The sequence below is a fragment of the Schistocerca gregaria genome, chromosome 4, assembly GCF_023897955.1.
Source record: "Schistocerca gregaria isolate iqSchGreg1 chromosome 4, iqSchGreg1.2, whole genome shotgun sequence".
In the NCBI taxonomy this organism is placed as follows: Eukaryota; Metazoa; Arthropoda; class Insecta; order Orthoptera; family Acrididae; genus Schistocerca; species Schistocerca gregaria.
Window position 1 is genome coordinate 260,984,094 of NC_064923.1, and position 27,772 is coordinate 261,011,865.

The following is a 27,772-nucleotide window of genomic DNA, read 5'->3' on the forward strand; positions in this document are numbered from 1 at the left end:
ATTCCACCTCCCACAACAGAGACACAGAAGTGGGGTCACAATTGTTGTTTGATTACAGTGTCTCTGTTCTGAACTCCAACTTCCTCCACTGTCACCTCTCGTCAGGGAGCAATTGTTCATGCCCCCCCTCCCCATGGCATGTGCCCTGATCTTGGATCTGTTTCAATTATTTATCATTTGGACCAAAAGATTCAGTTGACCCCATGGTGTTTTGCCATCTGTTCCTGGCTGTCCTCAATACATTTCCAGGTTTGAAAGTTACATACACCAAAGGCTCATTGGTGGATGGATGAACCAGTTACATACACGTATGCAAGGTGCAGTGAACTAGGCTCCTTGCTGAATGGATTCTGCATCTTCACTGCAAAATTGTGGCCATTTAAGGAGCACTTAGCTACACTCGTTCTCGTACCAGGAAGATGCTTCTAATCTGCAGTGCCTCCATGAGTAGCCCTCAGGCTATAGACCAGTGCTAATATCGTCACCCAGTAGTCACGACTGCCCAGGATCTTCTTTCTGACGTCCATCAAGCTGGACACCCAGCATCTTTGTGTGGACCCCTGGACATGTTGGGATCTCAGGGAATGAACATGCCAACCGCTTGGCAAAGTTGGCTATCAGGATACCAATTTTGGAAATGGAGGCCTCAGAACTGTGACCTATGGTCGACTCTATCAATTGTTGGATGTCCAGAACTCAGAATGGTTCACCTTAGAGTCCACAAACAAACTGAGGGTAATAAAGGAGGCCAGGACCACATGGCAGTCTTCTCTTCATGCCTCTCACAGGAAATCCAGTGTCTTTTGTCGGCTATACATTGGCCGCACTTGCCTGACCCACATTCATATTCTATGATGTTAGGACCCTTCTTACTGCCAATATGGCGTATGCCTGACAGTGGCCCACATGCCACAAGACTGCAAAAATTTGGCTGCTTTGTGGTGATATCTTCAGCTTCTTGACATGCTACCTCTGATGTTAGTGGTTGTTACCAAGGCTGCTGACCTGGTTTTATGTTTCATTGTGAGGTGGGACACTTCAGCCTCATTGACCGCCAGAGCAGTTGAGGTTTGAGGGGCACCCCTTGTCTGCGTTGACTTAGGGGACCAGTGGTGGCCCTTGTTCGATGGTCTTCTGGTTGGCCTCTACCATTCCCACCTTTTTATTCTCTTTGTTCTTCTTTGTTTGCTATTTGTAATTTTTTTGTCATAAACTTTTCTCATCATGTCTGTATTGCTAAATTCCTTGGGCTAAGGGATGGTGAAGCGGTGCTGGTGTGAGGAGAGTGTGCATGTCCCACTGCATTCCTTGCTTCGGCGACGTCCAACTGCATTCTGGGCAGGGCGGCTTGCCCACCTTGCCCTTTCTCACTTCCCTCCTATTTCTCCTTGATTTTATCTCTGTCTTATCGTATCTTGCTTACAGTTGGGCTGCCCAGTATTTGCCTTTTGTACCTTTCTACTGAGGGTTATTCCTGGTTAGATACATATAGGATAAAGGCACTGATGATCTCCAACAGACAGCCAAACACTCTTTAATTCAACCAAAGGCACTAGTAACCTTTCTGTTTAGGCCCTAAACCATCATCCTTTAACACAAAATCATCCTATTTTAACTAAAAAGTGGAATATTGTAATAGTTCTAACATAATGATTCCTCCTAATATTTCTAGTTATTATTTACTCTTTTCCAGTTTTGCCTATCTTTCACCCAATCCACAATACTGTCAACAGGGACAGCAAGTGATGACAAATCCCCAGTTTTCAATAGAACCTAATGGGTTTTTCCAAGTGCTGATGAAGGTGTGATTGTTAATGGTGCATGTTGTATGAATATGATGAGAGAACTAGTGGTATTCTCAAAAGCCTGTCTGCAGTTCTCATAAATACATTGCTATAATTTTTCTGTAATTTTGAATTTGCTTTTGCCCAGAGTTTTTGCATTTAAATAGTGTTTCTCACTGGATAGATTTTTTTTGTCAATAAATGCTTTTTTGTTTTTCAAAGCTACTTAAAAATGTTGACAGGGAGGCGATACGTACTATCTGAAGCATTTCGTTGTGAAGATGCATGGAATAATCGGTTTTCCTCTCCAGTCATCCAGAAAATTAAATTGGGTGAGTATTTTTTCTCTTTGTCACACACACACACACACACACACACACACACACACACACACACACACACCTCAATACAACAGGCAACTCGTACAAACACCTGGCTGTAACAATTTGAAAGAACATGAAATGGAACAATCACGTAAGTTCACTTGATTGCTTGCAGAACATTTATTTGACCCATCGTAGTGCATTGCTCAAGTGTGTGATAACCATACCCATTAGGGCTAACAGGGGACATTGAATGTATACAAATTAGGCAACATGAATAGTTACAGGTTTGTTTGACCCTTGGGAGAGTGTCACAGAGCTGTTAAAAACTGGAAATGATAGATCCTTGAAGGTAGATCCGGTGAAGTCCTACTTAACGAGTTTCAAGTATCAACTTTAAGTGATGAATCTGGCAATAAACTATAACTCCCTACAAATCACTCCTGTGAGGATCACAAAGACAAGATTAATTATAATGCTCACAGAGGCATTCAGCAATCATACTTCCTGAAATGCATACATGAATTGAAGGGAAAGAAGCTGCGATAAATGGTACAATACTCTTCTCAGTGATTTGCTGAGTATAGATGGAGATAGAGATATAGATATAGATATAGATATTCTTTTGATTCCATCAAAGAGAACCTGGCTTGGTGAGAAGTTAATTAAGAAAAGAAACACAAGCTCTCTGCAGCCTCTGTGTGATTGCACATAGGAACCAAGGGTACACATGAGCTGAGTCTTCAATAAACTTGCTACTGTACTGTTTTATCAATGTGTTGTTTCTTGTCTTGTCTATAAAATAAGAAAAACAACATCATTATTTTTTGATACAATTGAGCACACTTCATATTATAACTTCATGTAACACTAGGCATAATTTTGTAGTGGAAGCATTTTATTCTATATCATAATTCAAAGATAACCAGGATGTTATCTATAAATGCAAGCTGACAGAAGATAGTGAATACAAAAGGAAAAATCAGTAAGAAGCAGATTTCTGCTCATAGATCTGATTCAAGAACAGTACCAGCAAATTAAGGCTGTAAATACAACTTGACAAAGTGAAGTATGTGCCTGAATTGAGGTCACAAAAGTGACAAGTGTTTGCTAGTCACCTGCACAATGCAGTTCGATTGTATCTGCCTTCAAATTGTCACTGAGGTAAACAGTGAGGTTGAATCTGATATATGTGGTCCTGCACTACCTCATTTTGGTTTTATGCTGGTGCCATTGTTTTTATATGAAGTTTGAGGGTGCTTCTGGATATAAAGCTGAACTAGTTTCCATTCCGGTAAATAATCATCAGGTTCTGCTGTCAGTATATGTGTTACTCTGAAAAAGATGACTGAGAATGCAGAGTGCTGTTCTCAACTTGAGCCCTAGTAGTATCATGACAGGGCTTTCCTTTTTGATGTTTATTGTGTGGAAGATACTATGGGGGATTTTCTGAGTTCTTTGTTGCAATTTACATCTTGTGGTGCTGTACCCTGAATGCTTGAATGAACCAAGCAGCTATGTTGTTATATAATATATGAAACAAGCATTTGAGTCTGGATTTGGGACTGATTATTGGAGATTATCCCATCCATTACTCATTTTAGGGTAAAAACCATTAAGGGCCCCTTTTTGTGGTTTGTGCTAAAATGAATAACTTCTGCATCACAAGGGTAAATTCGTTAAAGCATTGATGAAAATGATGAATTATGGTTGAAATCTTCATGAATATGGTAACAAAGGTCCTATGATAGTGACTCTGGTGTGGACTGTTGGAGTGATCCTGCTGTAACAACACAGACCCACAATGTATTGCCATTATCCTTTTGTTATCTTTTTATCACTGGCGAATCTGTGTATCTCTTCATGAGCAGCTGTTTTCCATCAGACAGGTTCAAACTCTGTTAAGGATGAGAGTAAGATGTAAGTAATGGTATTGCAGTGGTGATAAACTGTCTTCCTTTATTGCAGAAGACAAGTAGAATATTTTGACTGAATCTAATAAGATTGTAGAGGGAATGGGAACTATTGAGTGCTGGGTGTTTTGGTCAGTGACTTTTAGACCATCCATTTTTCATGTAATTGTAATCATACTTTAGGGTGTGGACAAATTGTCCACATCATGCAGGGAATTTAGGAAATGGATGTTCAGCTGATCATATAGTTAACAGCAGACTTCCCCTGAGGTGTCTAAAATGTTTTGTTGAAAGTGGAATGGAGGGTATTAGAGTAATTAGAAAGGAACATGTAATCCATTGTGTGGGTTTGACTAAAAGTTACTTTTTCTAACATAGCAGTTTTTTTGAACTGATAATGTGTTAATTCAGATACATACAATGATTGTTTTGATAGGTCCTGTGTTCTTTGTAAGAGCTCTTTGCCAAATTGTGCACTGACAAATCCCTTGGAAGAGGGAATGGATGACATGATACCAAGTGTTTGAGACATAATTTCTTGTATGCCCAGTTTAACAACTGTGGAATCACCTTGTTGATCATCTTTGCTGTGTAACTTTGCTGTACACCCTTCAGCAGCTATAGCAAACACTATAGACAGCAAAGTTCCTAGGTCGTAACACACTCTCAATTTTCCTTGCTTCTATGTGTGCTGCAAACAGTGGTTGTTTTGGATATTATCTGCATCTGCTAGTTATACCCTTTCACATTCCGTTCCCAAATAGAGTGAGGGGAAATGACTGTTTATATGCCCCTGTACAAGCCCTGATTTCTCTTATCTTTTCTTCAGGGTCCATACATGAAATGTACATGAACAGTGGTAGAATCATTCTGTAGTCAGCCGCAAATGCCAGTAGTCTAAATTTTCTCAGTAGTGTTTTGCAAAAAGAATATCCTCTTCCTTCTTGGAATTTCCAAGCATCTCCATAATACTCAAAATACTTGGCATCTATCTCAAGCATCTCCCTGTTCAGGTCTTCACCATTTCCGTGTCACTCGCCTGTAAATCTGTGACCATTACACTGTGTCGCGTGTTAATCATATTCAGTCTGGGTTCCACACACTTGAGCAATGTTCTAGGATGGGTTCATGAGTATTTTGTAAGTAATTACCTTTATAAACTGATTGCAAATGTAATGCAGATTGCATTTTTCAAACATCATACCAATTAACCAAATTCTGCTTTATCTCCAACAGACACTATGTGATTATTCCATTTCATATTTCCACCAATTGTTAAATTCAGAAATTGTGTAAGTTGATTGATTCCCATTGTAGCTGACTGATATTTAACTCATAGCATATTGTGTTTTATGAACTGAAGTTTTTTTTCATTTTTGAAAATTTAAAGCAAATTGCCAATCTTACTGTGACTAAAAAATCTTATCAAGGTCTGGCTGTTTATTTGTGCAACTTTTGTGGATTGTACTTCATTATAGATACCAGCATCATCTGCAAAAAGTGCGTTAATACTGTCTACCAGCTCATTAGAGTGCAACACACACAGAAATGATCTCAACACACTTACCTGGGTCATTTCTGAAGCTACTTTTATATCTTTCAATCTTTCGATGACTCTCCATCTGAGATAACAGGCAGCATCGTTCCTTCCAAGAGATCCTCAGTCAAGTCATAAATTTCACTTGATATCCTTACGATTGTAATTTTGTTAGTAAGTGTTGATGTGGTGTTTTCATCAGTTTATCACTAAGATTTTAATAGTCTCGTATGTGGATGGTCACTCTTTGGAACTTATACAAATACTTGAGTCTTTTACAGGTATCATTAACAGGAAAGAGTGGAGAGTCACAAAATTCACATCCTGTTAGTGCTCCCTACACAAAGTCGACTGCCTAGGTAGCAGCTTCTGATATGTAATGCACCCCTAAACCATTTAGAAGGACCCTACAGTTCTCAATCCTGTGGTTCAAGTGTAGAAAATTTCAGCCTAGCTTGTTACAAAACCTTCAATGTCTTCTGTTGTGCATTTCATTCAAAACCAGGGTGACAAATCAGTCCAAGGGACAATTCTGCAGACTGAGGACTTCATTGAAAAGCCCCCAAGTAAGACTAGCCATATCAGCCTTCTCTGCCAGTCACGGAAAAATTCCAAAAATGATCACAGAGCCCAGATGACAGTCATTGTTTGTTCCAGTGTGCACCACAATCTACGGCTGATTACATCCTGTTTCCTCAATGACTGCCAAAACAGTCACATCATCATGTTCAGTTATCCTCCCAGACAAGCATACTGAGTACCCTGGGGTCATTCTTATCCCTTGTTGTCATTTCCATAAGGGGTGTTATTTGCACTATTTTGAACTAATTATTAGCAGACCCCTACACTTCTGAGCTTGTCTCCTGCATCACAAAACACAGCAGGACTTCAAACAGGTGGAGTGTGTTGTACTGGCTCAGTTTCAATGAGAAATGGCACCTGAAACTCATTGGTTGAGGTGTGGGTGTAGTACTCCAAGATTTCCCTGGACTCTGGCTCCACTTGTATGGGTCTCCTAGACCTACCTCGGACATGCCACTCACAGTCAAGTTGATGAATGGTGATAAGATAGTAGTTGTACTTATCAGTGCAAATGGTGAAACATACGTAATCAACAAAGCAATTATTTATGACAATAAATGTTGTCTGTATCAACCAACCAATAAGTTTTCTCTCTCTTTTTTTACTATCATGTCCATAACCATGCTGAGTGGACACAAACTGTATACTATTTCTGAACATACTTGGTCCACAACTCGTGATCGTGCGGTAGTGTTCTCGCTTCCCACGCCTGGGTTCCTGGGTTCGATTCCTGGCGGTGTCAGGGATTTTCTCTGCCTCGTGATGACTGGGTGTTGTGTGATGTCCTTAGGTTAGTTAGGTTTAAGTAGTTCTAAGTTCTATGGGACTGATGACCATATATGTTAAGTCCCATAGTGCTCAGAGCCATTTGAACCATTTTGAACATACTTGTGATGTGTGACAGGGGTACTTGTTTAATCATGTAAATGATTTTCAACACCTGCCTCTGTTTCTATTCTTCCCCCTCTCTCCCTGTATTAAAAATTTCTTTCAGTTATATTTTCTGTTTTCTGCTTTTAATTCTTCTTTTTCTTTATCAATTAATTTATTGTCCATTTTCATTTGTTTCATTTTATTTCTATTGAATTAAATTCTCTTCTTTGATCGCTCTCATTAGCAGCTGCTTAGTATTTGTACTCTGAAATCCATAAAGTGGCTGGAAGCCTGTTTCTGGTTATCTTTTTTATTATTATTATTATTATTATTATTATTATTATTTTTTTTTTTTTTTTTTTAAATTCCGCAAGCCACCTGACGGTGTGTGGCGGAGGGTACCCTGAGTACCTCTATCGGTTCTCCCTTCTATTCCAGTCTCGTATTGTACGTGGAAAGAAGGATTGTCGGTATGCTTCTGTGTGGGCTCTAATCTCTCTGATTTTATTCTCATGGTCTTTTCGTGAGATATACGTAGGAGGGAGCAATATACTGCTTGACTCTTCGGTGAAGGTATGTTCTCGAAACTTTAACAAAAGCCCGTACCGAGCTACTGAGCGTCTCTCCTGCAGAGTCTTCCACTGGAGTTTATCTATCATCTCCGTAATGCTTTCGCAATTACTAAATGATCCTGTAACGAAGCGCGCTGCTCTCCGTTGGATCTTCTCTATCTCTTCTATCAACCCTACCTGGTGCGGATCCCACACTCCTGAGCAGTATTCAAGCATTGGGCGAACAAGCGTACTGTAACCTACTTCCTTTGTTGTCGGATTGCATTTCCTTAGGATTCTTCCAATGAATCTCAGTCTGGCATCTGCTTTACCGACGATCAACTTTATATGATCATTCCATTTTAAATCACTCCTAATGAGTACTCCCAGATAATTTATGGAATTAACTGCTTCCAGTTGCTGACCTGCTATTTTGTAGCTAAATGATAAGGGACCTATCTTTCTATGTATTCGCATCACATTACACTTGTCTACATTGAGATTCAATTGCCATTCCATGCACCATGCGTCAATTCGCTGCAGATCCTCCTGCATTTCAGTACAATTTTCCATTGTTGCAACCTCTCGATACACCACAGCATCATCTGCAAAAAGCCTCAGTGAACTTCCGACGTCATCCACCAGGTCATTTATGTATATTGTGAATAGCAACGGTCCTATGACATTCCCCTGCGGCACACCTGAAATCACTCTTACTTCGGAAGACTTCTCTCCATTGAGAATGACATGCTGCGTTCTGTTATCTAGGAACTCCTCAATCCAATCACACAATTGATCTGATAGTCCGTATGCTCTTACTTTGTTCATTAAACGACTGTGAGGAACTGTGTCAAACGCCTTGCGGAAGTCAAGAAACACGGCATCTACCTGTGAACCCGTGTCTAAGGCCCTCTGAGTCTCGTGGACAAATAGCGCGAGCTGGGTTTCACACGACCGTCTTTTTCGAAACCCATGCTGATTCCTACAGAGTAGATTTCTAGTCTCCAGAAAGAACATTATACTCGAACATAATACGTGTTCCAAAATTCTACAACTGATCGACGTTAGAGATATAGGTCTATAGTTCTGCACATCTGTTCGACGTCCCTTCTTGAAAACGGGGATGACCTGTGCCTTTTTCCAATCCTTTGGAACGCTTCGCTCTTCTAGAGACCTACGGTACACCGCTGCAAGAAGGGGGGCAAGTTCCTTCGCGTACTCTGTGTAAAATCGAACTGGTATTCCATCAGGACCAGCGGCCTTTCCTCTTTTGAGCGATTTTAATTGTTTCTCTATCCCTCTGTCGTCTACTTCGATATCTACCATTTTGTCAACTGTACGACAATCTAGAGAAGGAAGCACAGTGCAGTCTTCCTCTGTGAAACAGCTTTGGAAGAAGACATTTAGTAATTCGGCCTTTAGTCTGTCATCCTCTGTTTCAGTACCATTTTGGTCACAGAGTGTCTGGACATTTTGTTTTGATCCACCTACCGCTTTGACATAGGACCAAAATTTCTTAGGATTTTCTGCCAAGTCAGTACATAGAACTTTACTTTCGAATTCATTGAAAGCCTCTCGCATAGCCCTCCTCACACTGCATTTCGCTTCGCGTAATTTTTGTTTGTCTGCAAGGCTTTGGTTATGTTTATGTTTGCTGTGAAGTTCCCTTTGCTTCCGCAGCAGTTTTCTAACTCGGTTGTTGTACCATGGTGGCTCTTTCCCATCTCTTACGATCTTGCTTGGCACATACTCATCTAACGCATATTGTACCATGGTTTTGAACTTTGTCCACTGATCCTCAACACTGTCTGTACTTGAGACAAAACTTTTGTGTTGAGCCACCAAGTACTCTGAAATCTGCTTTTTGTCACTTTTGCTAAACAGAAAAATCTTCCTACCTTTTTTAATATTTCTATTTACGGCTGAAATCATTGATGCAGTAACCGCTTTATGATCGCTGATTCCCTGTTCTGCATTAACTGATTCAAATAGTTCGGGTCTGTTTGTCACCAGAAGGTCTAATATGTTATCGCCACGAGTCGGTTTTTTGTTTAACTGCTCAAGGTAGTTTTCAGATAAAGCACTTTAAAATATTTCACTGGATTCTTTGTCCCTGCCACCCATTATGAACGTTTGAGTCTCCCAGTCTTATATCCGGCAAATTAAAATCTCCACCCAGAACTATAACATGGTGGGGAAATCTACTCGAAATATTTTCCAAATTATTCTTCAGGTGCTGAGCCACAACAGCTGCTGAGCCCGGGGGCCTATAGAGACATCCAATTACCATGTCTGAGCCTGCTTTAACCGTGACCTTCACCCAAACCATTCCACAATTCGAATCTCCGTCAATTTCCTTCGATACTATTGCACTTCTTATCGCTATAAACACGCCTCCCCCTTCACTGTCCAGCCTATCTCTGCGGTATACATTCCAATCCGAGTTTAGGATTTCATTACTGTTTACGTCTGGTTTCAGCCAACTTTCTGTTCCTAGTACTATATGGGCGTTGTGACCGTTTATTAATGAGAGCAGTTCTGGGACCTTTCTATAGACGCTCCTGCAGTTTACTATAAGCACATTAATATTTTTATTCCTTGTTGCATTTTGCCTACTCCTGCCTTGCCGCATCTCAGGAGGCGTCTTGTCGGGCCTAGGGAGGGAATTCTCTAACCTAAAAAAACCCCATGTGCACTCCACACGTACTCCGCTACCCTCGTAGCCGCTTCCGGCGTGTAGTGCACGCCTGACCTATTCAGGGGGACCCTACATTTCTCCACCCGATAGCGGAGGACGAGAAATTTGCACCCCAGCTCTCCGCAGAATCGTCTTGCCTCTGGTTTAAGCCTTTCTTGTGCCATGGTCTAGGAATTTGGTGAATATCCGTTTCTGAAGAACATATGTATCCCTTTCAGTTTTAGTTCTTTTAATAGCTACTTTCTTTTCTTTCAGACAGAGAAATTCTGAAAGTTATAAGTTTAACATATTTACTTCTGTGTTTGTCATCTCAGCTCTCGCCATTCTTATGGCATCAGTTGGACATATGAAATGACATATTTTGTCTCTCTTATTAGAATTAAGCCTGATTTATAATTACTTATCAAGCCTGATTTATAATTACTTATCAGTTTGGATGCAGATATATGCAGACCAAATTTGTTGTGGCATTAGTAAAACCAGTGTTAATGCTCAACATAAAGATTTTGTATTAACACTTGATTTTCCCCTCTTTTTTTGTAGATGAGATGTACCATGAGTTGGATATAAGGTTTCAGCAAGAAGGAAAAGCTGCTGCTGTTGACATTGATTTGGTATGTAATCAGAATATGAAAGATCAAAGAGCAAGACCTGCTGTTTATACCTTCTCACAACAGCCTACTTTAATGTCATCATAGGCATATCCTAATCCTACTCTATCAGAAGCTATGCCACTGGTGAAGGCAGTCACATACCAGCTCCAGAGTAATTACTGCCCAGCCTTTTACGTGGGCATGGCCACTAACCAGCTATCTATCTGAATGAATGGCCACTGCCAAAATGTGGCGAAGACCACCTACTTAACACAATGTGCTTGGTGTCGGTGGATGCTTCACAACCCATACGATTTGAAATTCATCCTCACTCCCTATCCTCAGTACCAGCTTGCCTTAATTATGTAGATGGGTATTGTCTTATAAAACATCCTTTGTTCTCCTAGACTCATGGCCTCATTCGCTGTTAGTCCTTGCCCGCACACCCACTTTCACGACTACCCTCGTGCCCCAGACCAACCATGCTGTTGCACGCCCGCATATGTGTGTGTGTGTGTGTGTGTGTGTGTGTGTGTGTGTGTGTGTGTGTGTGTGCGTGCGCGCGCGCTCTCAGTGCTTCAACTATATGTTGAGACGTTACTGTAGTAATATTTCCTTTACAACTCATTCACCACATCATGCAATTCAAGCAACACTCCATTTGGCTGCTCCAGGTGCCCATCAGAGGCCGCCATCCATGGATGCGTCTAAATCACCTGCAGACTAGCTTCAAAATAGATCTGAATAACAATATTAATTAGTTACTAACAAAGAGATAGAGGGGCTGGCCAGTACTTACCTCAGCTCAGTACAGCCGATAGAAAGACAAAAAAAAAAAAAAACCGAAAATTTAAGTTCCTAGCTTTCGGAATAAATGTTCCTTCATCAGGGAGGAGAGAGGGGAAAGAAAGGGAAGAAGGGAAAGTGGATTTAGTTACTCACAACCCAGGTTATGAAGCAACAGGGAAAGGAAAACAGGGAAGGTAGCAAGGATGGAGGCATGGTTGTCTGAGGGAAGCCAAAGATATTCTACTGCAGGTACTGTGCCAGCTTCAAACCAAAGAGGTTGCATACAGAAGTAAAGAGGTGTATAGTATAAAGATGTAGGATGGAAAGATGCATGAATGGCTAAAGAGGAAAGGGAAAGAGGAGAAGACTGAAAAGTAAATGGGAGTGAGGTTGTTTAACGTAGGTTCAGTCCAGGGGGATGGCGGGATGAAAGGATGTGCTGGAGTGCAAGTTCCCATCTCCGCAGTTCAGAGGGACTGGTGTTGGGTGGGAGAAGCCAAATCGCACGTACAGTGTAGCAGGTTCCTAGGTCCCTAGAATTATGCTGGAGGGCATGCTCCGCTACTGGGTATTGGACATCTCCTAGGCGGACAGTTCGTCTGTGTCCGTTCATACGCTCAGCCAGTTTAGTTGTTGTCATACCAATGTAAAAGGCTGTGCAGTGCAGGCATGTCAGCTGATAAATGACATGTGTAGTCTCACACGTGGCCCTGCCTTGAATTGTGTATGTTTTCCTAGTAGCGGGGCTGGAGTAGGTGGTTGTGGGGGGATGCATGGGGCAGGTTTTGCAGCGGGGTCGGTTACAGGGGTAGGAAGCGCTGGGCAGAGAAGGTAGTCTGGGAATATTGCAGGGTTTAACAAGGATGTTACGGAGGTTAGGGGGACGACGAAAGGCAACTCTGGGTGGTGTGGGGAGAATTTTGTCAAGGGATGATCTCATTTCAGGGGTTGACTTGAGAAAGTCATATCCCTGGCGGAGTAATTTATTGATGTATTCGAGGCCAGGATAATATTGGGTGACAAGGGGGATGCTTCTGTGTGGTCTGAGGGTAGGAATATTGTTGTTGGACGGGGAGGAATGTATTGCTCGGGAGATCTGTTTGTGGACAAGGTCTGCAGGATAGTTGCGGGAGAGGAAAGCACTGGTCAGGTTATTGGTGTAATTGTTGAGGGATTCATCACTGGAGCAGATACGTTTGCCACGAATACCTAGGCTGTAGGGAAGGGAGCATTTGATGTGGAATGGATGGCAGCTATCAAAGTGAAGGTACTGTTGTTTGTTGGTGGGTTTGATATGGACAGAGGTGTGGATGTGAGCTTCAACAAGATGAAGGTCAACATCCAGGAAGGTGGCTTTGGTTTTGGAGAAGGACCAGGTGAAATTCAGATTCGAAAAGGAGTTGAGGTTATGGAGGAAATTAAGGAGTGTTTCTTCACCATGAGTCCAGACCACAAAGATGTCATCTATAAACCTATACCAGGCCAGGGGAAGCAGCTGTTGGGTCTTCTGGAAAGCCTCCTCCATGCGGCCCATGAAGAGGTTGGCATAGGATGGAGCCATCCTGGTTCCCATGGCAGTTCCCCTGATTTGTTTGTAGGTCTGGCCTTCAAAAGTGAAGTAATTATGGGTGAGGATGAAGTTGGTAAGTGTGATAAGGAATGAGGTTTTTGGAAGATCTTCGGGTGGGCGTTGGGAGAGGTAGTGCTCAAGGGCAGAGAGACCATGGGTGTGTGGGATGTTTGTGTAAAGGGATGTAGCATCTATGGTCACAAGAAAGGTTTCAGGTGGGAGAGGAGTGGGGATGGATTTGAGGCGTTCTAGGAAGTGGTTTGTGTCCTTGATGTAGGATGGGAGTAATCCACAAAGAAAACCATCCTGGCCGTCCCATTGTAGCAGGCTTCAAAGCCCCAACAGAACGTATCTCAGCTCTGGTAGACCAACACCTCCAACCTATCACCTGCAGACTCCCATCCTACATCAAGGACACAAACCACTTCCTAGAACGCCTCAAATCCATCCCCACTCCTCTCCCACCTGAAACCTTTCTTGTGACCATAGATGCTACATCCCTTTACACAAACATCCCACACACCCATGGTCTCTCTGCCCTTGAGCACTACCTCTCCCAACGCCCACCCGAAGATCTTCCAAAAACCTCATTCCTTATCACACTTACCAACTTCATCCTCACCCATAATTACTTCACTTTTGAAGGCCAGACCTACAAACAAATCAGGGGAACTGCCATGGGAACCAGGATGGCTCCATCCTATGCCAACCTCTTCATGGGCCGCATGGAGGAGGCTTTCCTGAAGACCCAACAGCTGCTTCCCCTGGCCTGGTATAGGTTTATAGATGACATCTTTGTGGTCTGGACTCATGGTGAAGAAACACTCCTTAATTTCCTCCATAACCTCAACTCCTTTTCGAATCTGAATTTCACCTGGTCCTTCTCCAAAACCAAAGCCACCTTCCTGGATGTTGACCTTCATCTTGTTGAAGTTCACATCCACACCTCTGTCCATATCAAACCCACCAACAAACAACAGTAACTTCACTTTGATAGCTGCCATCCATTCCACATCAAACGCTCCCTTCCCTACAGCCTAGGTATTCGTGGCAAACGTATCTGCTCCAGTGATGAATCCCTCAACAATTACACCAATAACCTGACCAGTGCTTTCCTCTCCCGCAACTATCCTGCAGACCTTGTCCACAAACAGATCTCCCGAGCAATACATTCCTCCCCGTCCAACAACAATATTCCTACCCTCAGACCACACAGAAGCATCCCCCTTGTCACCCAATATTATCCTGGCCTCGAATACATCAATAAATTACTCCGCCAGGGATATGACTTTCTCAAGTCAACCCCTGAAATGAGATCATCCCTTGACAAAATTCTCCCCACACCACCCAGAGTTGCCTTTCGTCGTCCCCCTAACCTCCGTAACATCCTTGTTAAACCCTGCAATATTCCCAGACTACCTTCTCTGCCCAGCGCTTCCTACCCCTGTAACCGACCCCGCTGCAAAACCTGCCCCAAGCATCCCCCCACAACCACCTACTCCAGCCCCGCTACTAGGAAAACATACACAATTCAAGGCAGGGCCACGTGTGAGACTACACATGTCATTTATCAGCTGACATGCCTGCACTGCACAGCCTTTTACATTGGTATGACAACAACTAAACTGGCTGAGCGTATGAACGGACACAGACGAACTGTCCGCCTAGGAGATGTCCAATACCCAGTAGCGGAGCATGCCCTCCAGCATAATTCTAGGGACCTAGGAACCTGCTACACTGTACGTGCCATTTGGCTTCTCCCACCCAACACCAGTCCCTCTGAACTGCGGAGATGGGAACTTGCACTCCAGCACATCCTTTCATCCCGCCATCCCCCTGGACTGAACCTACGTTAAACAACCTCACTCCCATTTACTTTTCAGTCTTCTCCTCTTTCCCTTTCCTCTTTAGCCATTCATGCATCTTTCCATCCTACATCTTTATACTATACACCTCTTTACTTCTGTATGCAACCTCTTTGGTTTGAAGCTGGCACAGTACCTGCAGTAGAATATCTTTGGCTTCCCTCAGACAACCATGCCTCCATCCTTGCTACCTTCCCTGTTTTCCTTTCCCTGTTGCTTCATAACCTGGGTTGTGAGTAACTAAATCCACTTTCCCTTCTTCCCTTTCTTTCCCCTCTCTCCTCCCTGATGAAGGAACATTTATTCCGAAAGCTAGGAACTTAAATTTTCGGTTTTTTTTTTTTGTCTTTCTATCGGCTGTACTGAGCTGAGGTAAGTACTGGCCAGCCCCTCTATCTCTTTGTTAGTAATTGTTTCACATCTTTATATGAGATTTTCCATTAATTAGTTAAATATTAATTAGTTGTAACCTCAGAAAATGGACATCATACACAGAGCCAAAGAAGCCCTTGGTCAATATGACACATTGAAGAAACATATCTTGGCATTCTGAAATGAGTGCCTTATATTTATAAAAAGTATGGTATCCAAAATTCAGGATAAATTACCCCTGACATACTCTTTTGCAAAGGGCATTCCATGTTTAGACCCAGAAGTGGCAATTAATGCTGATCATAAGAAAGTGGGGATCTGATGTCAGTGAAGGATATCCTCAAAGAATTTGATGGGGTTTGTCGTTGCATCAATCAGTTCTGGATAATGGTCTTTCAGGTTAAGAGTGAACGTGAAAATGTGAAGAGGTTTATCAAGGATACTTGCAGTCTCTTCCATGGCAATATCAGCCTTGAAAGAGATTTCTCTGTTTTGGTCAAAAATTTGACAGAAGCCACTCTCGTACTGTTAGTGCTGTTCATGATGCAGTCACAGAGAGTGTGTGGTGTCTGTAACTGTCACAAAGCAGTTAATACATAATTTCCAAAATGCACGTGGTAGATACAGTGAATCAGTAACAGACAAAAGGGCAACTGAGAAGTCTTTGAAAGACTATGAGACAAATAAAAAGTGAGTAGAGGAAAGCTAAGAGCACTGCAAACTATGAAAATAAAACTCGTGGAAAGTGCTGAGAAAGAGATTTCTCAGAATGAAGTAGTAATTCTATCACTAAAAAGTACCTGCTTGTGACTTGATTTAATGTTCATGAATGTGTCCTTATCGGTCTAGTCTATTACTGTTCCTTCCATAATTGTTCTTCTCAAATTGTATTTGAATTTATTCTTAGATCTCTAGATCCTCCCAACAGCTGATTGCTTCTAATGTAAATGTTTATTAATAATGTTTTACTTCCTTTGGAACCTAGATTCATTCTACTATTCCTCTAACTTTTTTGTTCAAATTACATTTTACACTTAAGTCTGTTGTCAGATCTTGGTATGATTATTTCTTGGGTAAAATAAACCATGTCCATTTTAAGGTCATTTTAATATAGCCCTCATTATATTCGTACATCATGACAAAATTTGTAGATTTATAAAATCAATGAAAACTGGTTCGATTAATTTTTTTTTTTTTTTTTGAAGGAAGTATTGCATAAAGTAATCAACATAATAACAACAACCACAGTCACCATAGCCACCACCACCACCACCACCACCACCACCACCAACAACAACAACAACAACATTTGACATGCACTGTTTGATAAAGGCCTTGTCTTGGACGTACCTTGCTCATCTCCATTACACTTTCAGTTATTTCATTCGTTCTAATCTGTTCCTTGCTCCAGTTATTTGTTTTCTTTCTTCTAGAACAGTTCTCAGTTTTTGAATAGTTCTCACATTAAAATTACTTACCTCCCCACCACAAATCAAAACAGATAATGATCCACCATGCACATTTCCCTTTGTGTACATGCCAAAACTTGGTTTAATGAAACCTGTTGAGCTTACCAAAATATGAAAACTTGTGAAAAGGAGAGAAGTAAAAAGACTGGGTGCGTCAGTGGAATGAGGGATGTGTAGTGCTGGAATGAGAACAGGGAAGGGGCTGGATGGTGAGGACAATGACTAATGAAGGTCGATGCCAGGAGAGTTCCCACATGTGCAATTCAGAAAAGCTGGTGCTACTGGGAAGGATCCATATGGCACAGGGTGTGAAGCAGTCAATGAAATGAAGAATGTCGTGTTGGTCAGTGTGCTGAGCAACAGGGTGGCCCACTTGTTTCTTGGCTACATTTTGTGGGTGGCCCAACACAACATCCTTCATCGCAGTGACTTCTTCACACCCTGTGCCATACGAATCCTTCCCACCAACACCAGCTTTTCTGAATTGTGCAGGTGGGAACTGTCCCTGAAATATATCGTATCTTCCTATTACTCTCCTGGCCCCAACCTTTGTTAGTCATTGTCCTCACCCATCCAACACCTTCCTTGTACCCATTTCAGCACTACACAGCCCTCATTCCACCAATGCACCCAGTCTTTTTATTTCTCTCCTTTTCTGCTACCGCCCCCTCTCCCCTTTCCCCCGTCTAACCTCTCGACTGCACCTGCCTGCCCTATCCTCCCTCAACCTTGTCCCTGTATGCTCCCCAGTAGTAATTCACTGTCCCCACCCCCTACCTAACTATCCCTCCCACTCCCCACCCTATCCTCCTCCTTACCCCCACCCAGTTGCCACTCCCATTATGAAATGCTGTTGCTGCTGCTCGCAGTGTGGCTTCAGCTGCCAGAGACTGCAGTTGTGTGTTTGTGTGTGTGTGTGTGTGTGTGTGTGTGTGTGTGTGTGTGTGTGTGATCTATTTTTGATAAAGGCTTTGTTGGCCGAAAGCTTATTTGTGACAGACATTTTGTTGTGCCTATCTGCAACTGAGCATCTCTGCTATATGGTGAGTGACAACTTTCCTTTTCATAATATTGTTACTTTGTAAACACCCCATCATATAATTTTATTTGAGACTTGCAAATGGTACACTGTAACATTTACTTGTCTAAAGGTCATTTGCTTTATCAGATTAAAAACTAATGTTTTTTTTTTTCTGCGTGGTTTGTTACAATTTCAGTGAGTGTTTTGTACAGTGAGAGAGGAGGCAGATAGGTGTATGGATTATTATTTTGCAAGAGTAATCATGAATTGCTTCTTTTTTGCAGAATTGTGTTCCTCTGATGACAGATACAGTTTTTATAAGTTCATTTTCTTTATTATTTTGCCTCCAGGTTTAATCCTTTGCATTGAAACACCATCATGTCTGGTTTGAATTCCTGTCTTCATACATCAAATGGTAAAATGCACTTAATCTGGCATTACATCATGTATGGTGTTATTTCAAATTATGGGAATAGGGTTCTACTGATTATGCACACCACAAAATCTCTTGCGAAGATTTTAATATTTACATAATTCTGCAGAACGCTATTCCTGTAATTTAATCAGCAAACATGCCTTCTGTTAAAGCACTGTCAATGAAAAGATGATGATTAGATTATTTTCATTATTAATTGCTTGTGTTGATGTTCCATCTTGCAAACTAAATAAGTATATTAGGAACCTTGGAATACTTTTCATGTGTTGTTGCACAGTTTGCCATTTTAAATGATTTTAATGTAGTATCTACTCAGCACAGGCTTATTTTGTTTCCTTTGTGCAGTAACATTTTCATGGGTGTAGTAATGTCATTTTCATTTCTGTTACAGTTTGCAAATGCTGTGAAGACTGAAGAACATGCTGATGAGTTGGAAGATTTGGTTCATAAGCTTCGATTAAGTGAAAACACATCATCTATGTTACCTTCCACACCACATGCTGTCATTCGTATCTTACTAGAACTTGGCAGACATGAACAGCTGTTGAACATTTTGAATGACAGAATTAACTATGGAATCTTTCCTGATTATTATTGTTCATGTTTGTTAATGGATACATTTCTAAAATCGGGAAATTATGCAGGTAAATTATATTATAGCAAAAGCTAAAAAAAGCAATAAATGCAGTTCAACCATTTACTCAGTTGTATTGCATCGTGATCATAAATAGGCTGTTTTATAACATAACTATCACTGTTAAAATGCAGTTATTCAACACCGTCTTCAGGCATAATTTAGTTAAGCCCATTTGTGTTGCCCTACAGTCTATGTGAACATAGCTTACCATTACCTTCATCAAATGTGTGCTTCATTTGAGCACGAATAGCGTGCAATAAAAGGACAGAAACAAAACAGCAAAGAATACAATGGGTGGAAGCTGGTCGCTCTACACCAGAAGTGGCAATGTCAGTTCCATGTGCTGGCCAGTATTTTCCAGGATGGAAAAGTATGTGTTCATACTGTCAGTGAATGCTATACAAGACTTCTGGATCAACTATATGAATAAGTATGTGCAAAGAGATCTGGATTGCAAAAGGAGGGAGAAAAGTCTTTTAGCAGGATGATGTGTAAAGGTTTTTAGCAATGAGAAAACTGATAGGTTTGAAGAAAATATTGTTGGAACGTCCATCCTGTTCCCCAGATTGGGCATTGCTGGTTTCCATTTATCCTCCTATCTACAGAAATTTTTAACTGCTTAATGTATTGAATTCCGTAGAAGGTTATGGCAACTAAAGGTAGTTACTTTGAAAACTTTCTACATATTTGAATGCATGATGTCTGTTCATTCGAAAGAACAGACACCATTCAGATCCCACAGCTGTGAAACACTGCATGTAAAGTGAAGGGGGAGCACTGATATCAGCTGTAATGGAACATTAAGTGGAATCAGCAGCAATGAGCAAAAATGTTTACCGGACCGCGATTCAAACCCAGGATCTCTTGCTTACTAGGAAGGTACGGTAACCATTGCAACATCGGGGACACAGTGTTATCACAACTGCACAGATTATCTTTCTACGCCTCACGGCCAGTTCACACTCCCACCGAGTGCCACCTGTCTGCGATCCCTGTCCGTACGAGCAGGCACCATGCTTTCAAATAATTGATAAGCCTGGCTGAGCAATGGATCCACTTTCTTCAGTGCATAGGCACAAATATGTCTGACCTCCTGTGGGAATCTCTCAGTAGCAAGCAGGAGTATAATGGACAGGGACTGTCGACAGATGGTGCTTGGTGGTAGTGTGGATTGACCTTGAGGCGTACCAAGATAGTCCATGCAATTGCGATAATGCTGTGTCCCGGATGTCGCAGTGGTTACCACTCCTTCCTAGTAAGCTGGAGATTCCGGGTTCGAATCCCGGTTTGGTACACGTTTTCACTCGTTGCCACTGGTCCCGCTGCAGTTGATGGCAGCAGTCCCCCTTCAGTTTATACTTTCTACATAGTTGGGAATGGAATCTATTCTCCGGAAAATGTCAGATAAAGTGCGTGGACTTAATTAAATCAGGACCATTAGGAAATATTTGATTTAAAAAAAGAAAACAAAAACCCCTCACATTTACATGCCCTGGATCATCAAAAAGCATCGTAGGAAACTGTGGTGTTATAGACCCCTCATTCGGTTTGACACTGTACAAACAATGCATGTAAGAAATAGTTACTCAAAGCTGTAGGTCCAGAAAGAGAGATCTAACATTCGACCTCTCAGGTTTTCAAATGTTGTGACCATGCTGTTGCTCATTTGCTGTGCTGTGCTGTGCTAGGTTCTTGGGTGACTGGAGTGTCAGATTTTGTCAAACATTTTTCTCTTTAGGGGAACAAGTGGCTTATGTTTCTGATAGCAAGCCACATGCATTTATGTCTGTTAAATGAGTATGTTTATTTGATAGATTTCAGTTTAAGACCATTTTCTTGTGTAATTAGGCATTTTTATTTTACAGCTGCTGCAAAAGTTGCTGCAATGGAAATGCTACAGGAGGACTGGTCCAATCCTCTTACTGCACACCTTGCCCTCTATTCGTGCCATATGTACTTAAAGGATCCTGGGGCTGAACCTTGGAAAGAGGAGGTGGTGGAAGAAAATGACACTGAAGAAGAGGCAAGAATTGAAGTTAAAGTTTTTTCTTTCATGAATTAAGCAAATAGATATGTCAAGAGATTATTAATATGTTTAAACCAGAAAAATGTTAGTTCTAGAGGTGATTAATGTAGTGCTGACATTTCAAATTGTCCTGGAGACATTAGTACAACTACTAATTATGGTGTACCTATCTGGGTACCGATAGACATACAAACTTGAACATTGTACAAATAACTGGAAAAGTTCTCAGCATACACTATGTTCTGTGGTACTGAAAGGCAGGCAGGGAATGCTGTTTTGTAGGTGCTAACTTTATATTTGCCAAGAAAACAAGAAGAAACAAATTTTGAAAGGAAAAGTGTTGCAACAGAAGAGTGTTTTTATACACGCAGCTTTAGAGACATACATGTGTGAATTCAAATGCTTTCATTTCACTTATTAAACTGTATTTCTTTATGTGTGGAACTTGGGTTAAAAATGTGATGCAGAAGAAGATTCAAGTGTAGGAAAGCTCATGATAATATAGCCTCTTTGTCTAAAGATGACTTATTACAGATGTCTGTCAACGTCAATTTCTTAAGAGTTACCAGCCGACAATCAGAGGTACTGAATTCAGCATGATAAAACATTAACTTGTCCACCAGAACAAGAAATGCTAGGAAACTAGCTCTGTGTAACAAAAAGTATGAAACGATTCAATCACCAAGAGAAACAGTGCAAGAAACTTGCCAACTGACTACATTTCAAAGAATGAAATGAAAATCAAACTAACATTTTATATTATTATTGTTATTGTAGTAAGCAAGTAATGCATGAAACTGACCCAAGTAAAAGAAATATGGCTTCATTCGAAAACCTCTGAACAATAATGGAAATAAGTCTCTTGTGACTCCACACGCAACAGTACAAAAGAATCATACAGAAGGTGCAACCTAAGGGATGCACAGAATGACTTATGTGAGCAGTGCAAACTAAAAGAACATAATGGGGGGTGAGTCAGCACTGCTGTGTGTGTGTTTAGATGTGAGTCACCTGTAAACGGCGTAGCACAGACCATGCTGAGGGAAAGGTTTTTACATATGGCCTCTAGTGGCCAGCCTGCACTGATACAGTTGGTGATTGATTTGAGTGCATACGCACAGTGACACTACACTTGGTGCAGTCACTCACATGCACTAATAGCAGGATACAGCAATTATTTGTACATCCCATGGGAAAGTTTTTTTAGAATATTGGTACTGTTAAAGAGAAATACTGAAGACCAAGATTAAAGAAACATTTATGACAGACAGTTGGTGATGTCGTGCAGTACACATGTAAAATTTGAAGTGAGGCATGGCAGTCCACAATGCCATCCTCACACGAAGTGAGTTTCTTATTGTGAAGCATGTTAGACATGGTTTCGGTCATGGTTGGTGCGCTCTTATAAAAAGCTGGTGCATCACACCGAATGTGCTCTTCATTTTCATTTGGAACTGCGGCTCTCTCCAGCATTGGTTCTGGTGCTTAAACTACACAGTTTGTTTAAGAAAATGGGCACATGTAACATTGCTATGTTGCCTCTAGTATAACACACATTTCTGCTCTTGTCCATGTGCTAGCCACGTTAATGCCTTTGTAGCATACATAAATAAAAACTGCCATATCCATGACCATGATACAAGACCTAAAGGAGAGTTCTTTGTCCTGTCAGTAAGGACATCAACTTTTAAAACTTCCTGTACAAATAGTGTGATACAATTTTACAAGTCTTCCAGATAAGATAAAGATTACTTCATCATTCTCACGTTCAGGCAGTAAAACCCTGAGAGAGAGAGAATGTGTGTGTGTGTGTGTGTGTGTGTGTGTGTGTGTACACGCGCAAGTGCCTGATGTGCTGCATTTCCTGCCATTTTATTATAAAAACATTTCCTGCCCTAACATTTTATGATAAAAAATTTGTATGGTACCAAAAGCTATGAAAACTGAAATTCTGCACAGTGATATCACTAAACTTGACCTGTTCTATGTCTGCAAACATCTTTTGTTCCATGGGAGAGTGGCTTTAGTAACATGTAAAGTCTGAATGGAAGAGCATCAGTATGTTCTTGTCTGTTGCTGTGTGGGATGAACATATATTACAGTTTAAGTGCATAGATTTGTTGCCTGCAATGCCTTAGTTCGTGATCATGTTTGGAAGATATATTTTGACAGATTTGCAGATGGAGAATTATTTTCAGTTGAAGATGTATCTCATAAAGAAAAGCTCAACACATTTTTTACAGTACAAACATTGTGATGCGTATTGCCTCGATAATATCAGAGACATGAAGGAACTTTTCTTGAAAATTTTCTCAGTCTTAAAAGCCATGAAGGTTTTTGCAGGTAGATAGGACAACAGTGTTTGTGTAGGCATGACAACAGTGTGTAAATGTATGCTGCGGTAATAGTTTAGTCTGTGGTCTCCTTTGTTAAAGGCTCATTAAGTAAGAAAAAAACCACAATAATTATTCTGAATCATGGCAGCCTAAGTGGCGCTACTAACTGAAACGAAGTAGCTCTTTGATCATTTGTAGTATTCATGTTATGAAAGACATGAAGTGTGCTGCCACAGCATCAACATTGCTGGGTAGAGTCACCCTGTTGCAGGGTGAGGAGGTCAGGAGCAGAATTGTCAGGGAGGTGAGTATGATCCCATAAGCATGTGGCTTCTTTCTTGGGGGCAGGAGCAAACCCAACCACACTCAGGTTGGCACTACTTGATTTATTTCTCTGGTGAAGCATACATCAGAAATCATATACCCACACTGAGCAAGAATGGGCATCAAACTTCAATCCTCGATGGCAATGCTTTGTTGCATCGTTGCCTGTGTCCGGCACGGTTCAGCACAGCCCATGAGCAGTGATATTGTGAGGTAGGCATTCCCAGCTGGTGGCATAGCTGTATCATGTGCTGGTGTTGCAGACCCATGCCGCTATGCCACATGCATGATGGGCTGGCAGCGTGCCCCAGCAGTGACTGGTGATGGAAGTGATGACATCCAGGGAGCAAACTCTGCTGCCCCCCCCCCCTCCCCCCTCCTGATGTCTGGCTGTCTTCACTCAGTAACAAAGCAGGTTAGAGACTAGAAGAGTCTTTCTTGGACACTCAGCCCATTGAAGCTGATGCCATACTGTACAACGAATGGTCCTGTAGGGTGATGGATGATGATGACTTCACCAACGGACAGCAGTAGAGCAACAGTGTTTCTCTGGGCAGTTATCAATTCAGTGCCTTCTCTGCCACCAGGGTGGCCAGTACATATACCAGGGTCAGGCGTGTTGAGATGCAGGTTTTCCAAGTGTCACGTAGCTTGCCTGTCAAAATGCTGCAGAAGCAGCCTGGATTTTCCTGATAGTTGTGGTTGCCAGCTGAATGGCTGTACCAATGTACTTGGGTTGGCCATGCTGATGATATGCTGCATCAACTAATGACTGCAATCAGTGTAGTTGTGGCAGTGCTGGCTTGCACTGGCCAGTACCACTACTGTGCATAGAGGAAGGAAGCAAGTTCTCTCACAATCAGATCAGTCAACAGTTACAAGGCAAGCACCTGAGCTCAAACAACTGAAACAAACTGGAAACACGTTTAAATTATAACTTTATGAAAAGTATAGTTGTTACCACATAGCGTAGATGCAGAGTTGCAGATAGGCAGTTATGCCTCTCTGCAACTCATCAGCTCTGCTGCATGGTGAGTAGCAACTATCCTTTTCATAATATAGTCATTATTTCATCTTGGATTTTCTGTTGTTAAATTATAGCATTGTATTAGTCCAAGTAAATGAATGCCATTTGTCTGTAAAATGTGCAGCCACTAGGATCATCTGTAGGTTAGTGTAATAGCCTCACTGTGTTATTGCCATACCAATAGACGAAACGAGTAGACAAAAACCAGTTAATGGTGTGACCAATGTTAAGCTACTGCAGAAATATGTGCCTTGAATTTATACACTGGTTAATATGGATGTAACTGAAGTGGAAAATAAGGTGTTTGCATGCATGTCTCATGTTATCTTAATGCAAAAACATTGACACTTTCCAGAGGACTACTGAGTGTGAATCTGATGTCTGAGAAGAAACACTGCAAGGGTAAGAATAAAATTCTCCCGCCTGAGACTTCACCCGGTGAATCACGCCTGCCGGGAGTTCCGTGTCTTCATCAAAGCACTGTGTTGCAAGCTAGTTCTTCATCTTGGGAAACAAGTGGAAGTCGCTTGGTGCAAGATCGGGGCTGTAGGGCGGATGAGGGAAAATGTCCCATTTGAATAAATTAATGAGTTCTTTATTGTGGTTTGCCATGTGAGGTCGGGCATTGTTGTGCAAAAACAAAATTTGTGGTAGCCTAGCTTGTGAGTGACAATTTCAAACAACAAAGTCCGTGAAACTTGTGGAAAAGAAAGCGAGAGCTCCATTATTGTGATGCGATGGGTTTCACAAATCGTTTCATCAACATTAACGACAAGATCGTCAGTCACAATGCTCGGGCGTCTGCTCTTCTCTTTGAAACTTCCTGGCAGATTAAAACTGTGTGCCCGACCGAGACTTGAACTCGGGACCTGTGCCTTTCGCGGGCAAGTGCTCTACCATCTGAGCTACCGAAGCACGACTCACGCCCGGTACTCACAGCTTTACTTCTGCCAGTATCCGTCTCCTACCTTCCAAACCTTACAGAAGGCAAAGGTCCCGAGTTCGAGTCTCGGTCGGGCACACAGTTTTAATCTGGCAGGAAGTTTCATATCAGCGCACACTCCGCTGCAGAGTGAAAATCTCATTCTGCTCTTCTCTTTGTCGTTAACATTGGTTTGACCATTTTCAAACCGAATGCACCATTTCTCGATGGAACATTCACTCATTACGTTGTTTCCGTACACTTCACACAGTTCACGATAAATTTCTATAGGTTTTAGGATTTTTGCCAACAAAACCATATCACAGATTGCACCTCACAACTGGAGAGATTTTTGATTGCAGCACACATTTCAAATTCGAATTTCGAAAAAAAAAAAGAAAAAAAAAAAACAGATGTGCAGAGACTTTCCCACTGTCACGGATGAATGCCAACTGAGCTGCAGAGCACACACATACCAAAATGTACACAATTGGTGCACGCCTACCGGTGTCAGATGGAAATGTTCCCTACTTTTTGAATAGTGCTCATATTTTCTGAAGATTTCTCTGCAAGGCTCTCTCCTATTTACCTTGACTACCACTCTTTCTACCTTATTTGTAGTCTGAAGAACCCGCCTGTATAGGCAGCTGGTGCCCCTCCCCATATCTCAATACCATACAGAAGATGTGGATGTATTGCTCCAAAGTATGTTTGTCCCAAGCTATCATGATCCACGAAGGCTGAGACCCTTTTCAGTACACACATTTGTACTGGTTTTCTTATAAATATGGTCTATATGTTCTTTCCATGGCAGGTGTTTGTCAAAAATTACACTGTTTGTCAACAACTATAACCAAAAAATTTTGTTTGTTTCCATAGCTAAAGGCCAGTGGATGTATAGATAGAGTTCTATTTATGTTCTGACTATAGTTAAGCATAAATTGCATTGTCACTGTCTTCCATTTATTTACGATTATCTTATTTGCCATAAGATAACTTGACAGAAAATTATAATTGATTTCACTTCTGTTTGTGGTAGTTTGCGCATCACGGTCCCAGCTAACAAGAGATGTCATCAGCATAACGTACAAACATGCAGTTTTGGGGTTCAGTTAAAACATTCATGTACACGAGACACAGAAAAGGCCCCAATACACTTCCTTGGGGCACACCACATTGAAGTATCACGTGGGTTGATATGGTTGTTCCTAACTGTTCGTTCCTTTTATAACTTAGCTTGACACACTGTTTCCTGTTGTTCAAATAGGAGGTAAGTAGTTGTAACGCTACCCCTCTCTACCCACATGCTTCTAATTTATGCAATAGAATTATATGACTTACAGTATCAACAGCTTTACTCATAACCAGGAAGGTGCCCGTTACCCTGTCTCCTTCTTCGAACTTCTTTACTATTTCATGTATAAAAATTGCTACTGCTTTTACAGTAGATCATCCTTGTCTAAAACCATGTTGTAGATTGTTAAATACACTCCTGGAAATTGAAATAAGAACACCGTGAATTCATTGTCCCAGGAAGGGGAAACTTTATTGACACATTCCTGGGGTCAGATACATCACATGATCACACTGACAGAACCACAGGCACATAGACACAGGCAACAGAGCATGCACAATGTCTGCACTAGTACAGTGTATATCCACCTTTCGCAGCAATGCAGGCTGCTATTCTCCCATGGAGACGATCGTAGAGATGCTGGATGTAGTCCTGTGGAACGGCTTGCCATGCCATTTCCACCTGGCGCCTCAGTTGGACCAGCGTTCGTGCTGGACGTGCAGACCGCGTGAGACGACGCTTCATCCAGTCCCAAACATGCTCAATGGGGGACAGATCCGGAGATCTTGCTGGCCAGGGTAGTTGACTACACCTTCTAGAGCACGTTGGGTGGCACGGGATACATGCGGACATGCATTGTCCTGTTGGAACAGCAAGTTCCCTTGCCGGTCTAGGAATGGTAGAACGACGGGTTCGATGACGGTTTGGATGTACCGTGCACTATTCAGTGTCCCCTCGACGATCACCAGAGGTGTACGGCCAGTGTAGGAGTTCGCTCCCCACACCATGATGCCGGGTGTTGGCACTGTGTGCCTCAGTTGTATGCAGTT

General features: G+C 41.7%; 1 protein-coding gene across 2 annotated transcripts in view; it reads left to right on the forward strand.

Moving 5' to 3' along the window:
- The window catches only part of LOC126267375 (28S ribosomal protein S27, mitochondrial), a 45,552-nt gene that overhangs the window by 12,900 nt on the left and 4,880 nt on the right, over positions 1 to 27,772 (forward strand). Inside the window, exons 2-5 of one of the 2 annotated variants that reach the window (XM_049972556.1) lie at positions 2,027 to 2,116; positions 10,805 to 10,875; positions 18,768 to 19,020; positions 20,879 to 21,036. In XM_049972556.1, the coding sequence (XP_049828513.1) occupies positions 2,027 to 2,116; positions 10,805 to 10,875; positions 18,768 to 19,020; positions 20,879 to 21,036 (572 nt within the window). The remainder of the gene's footprint in view (positions 1 to 2,026; positions 2,117 to 10,804; positions 10,876 to 18,767; positions 19,021 to 20,878; positions 21,037 to 27,772) is intronic. The other variant, XM_049972557.1, reaches the window with a different exon arrangement.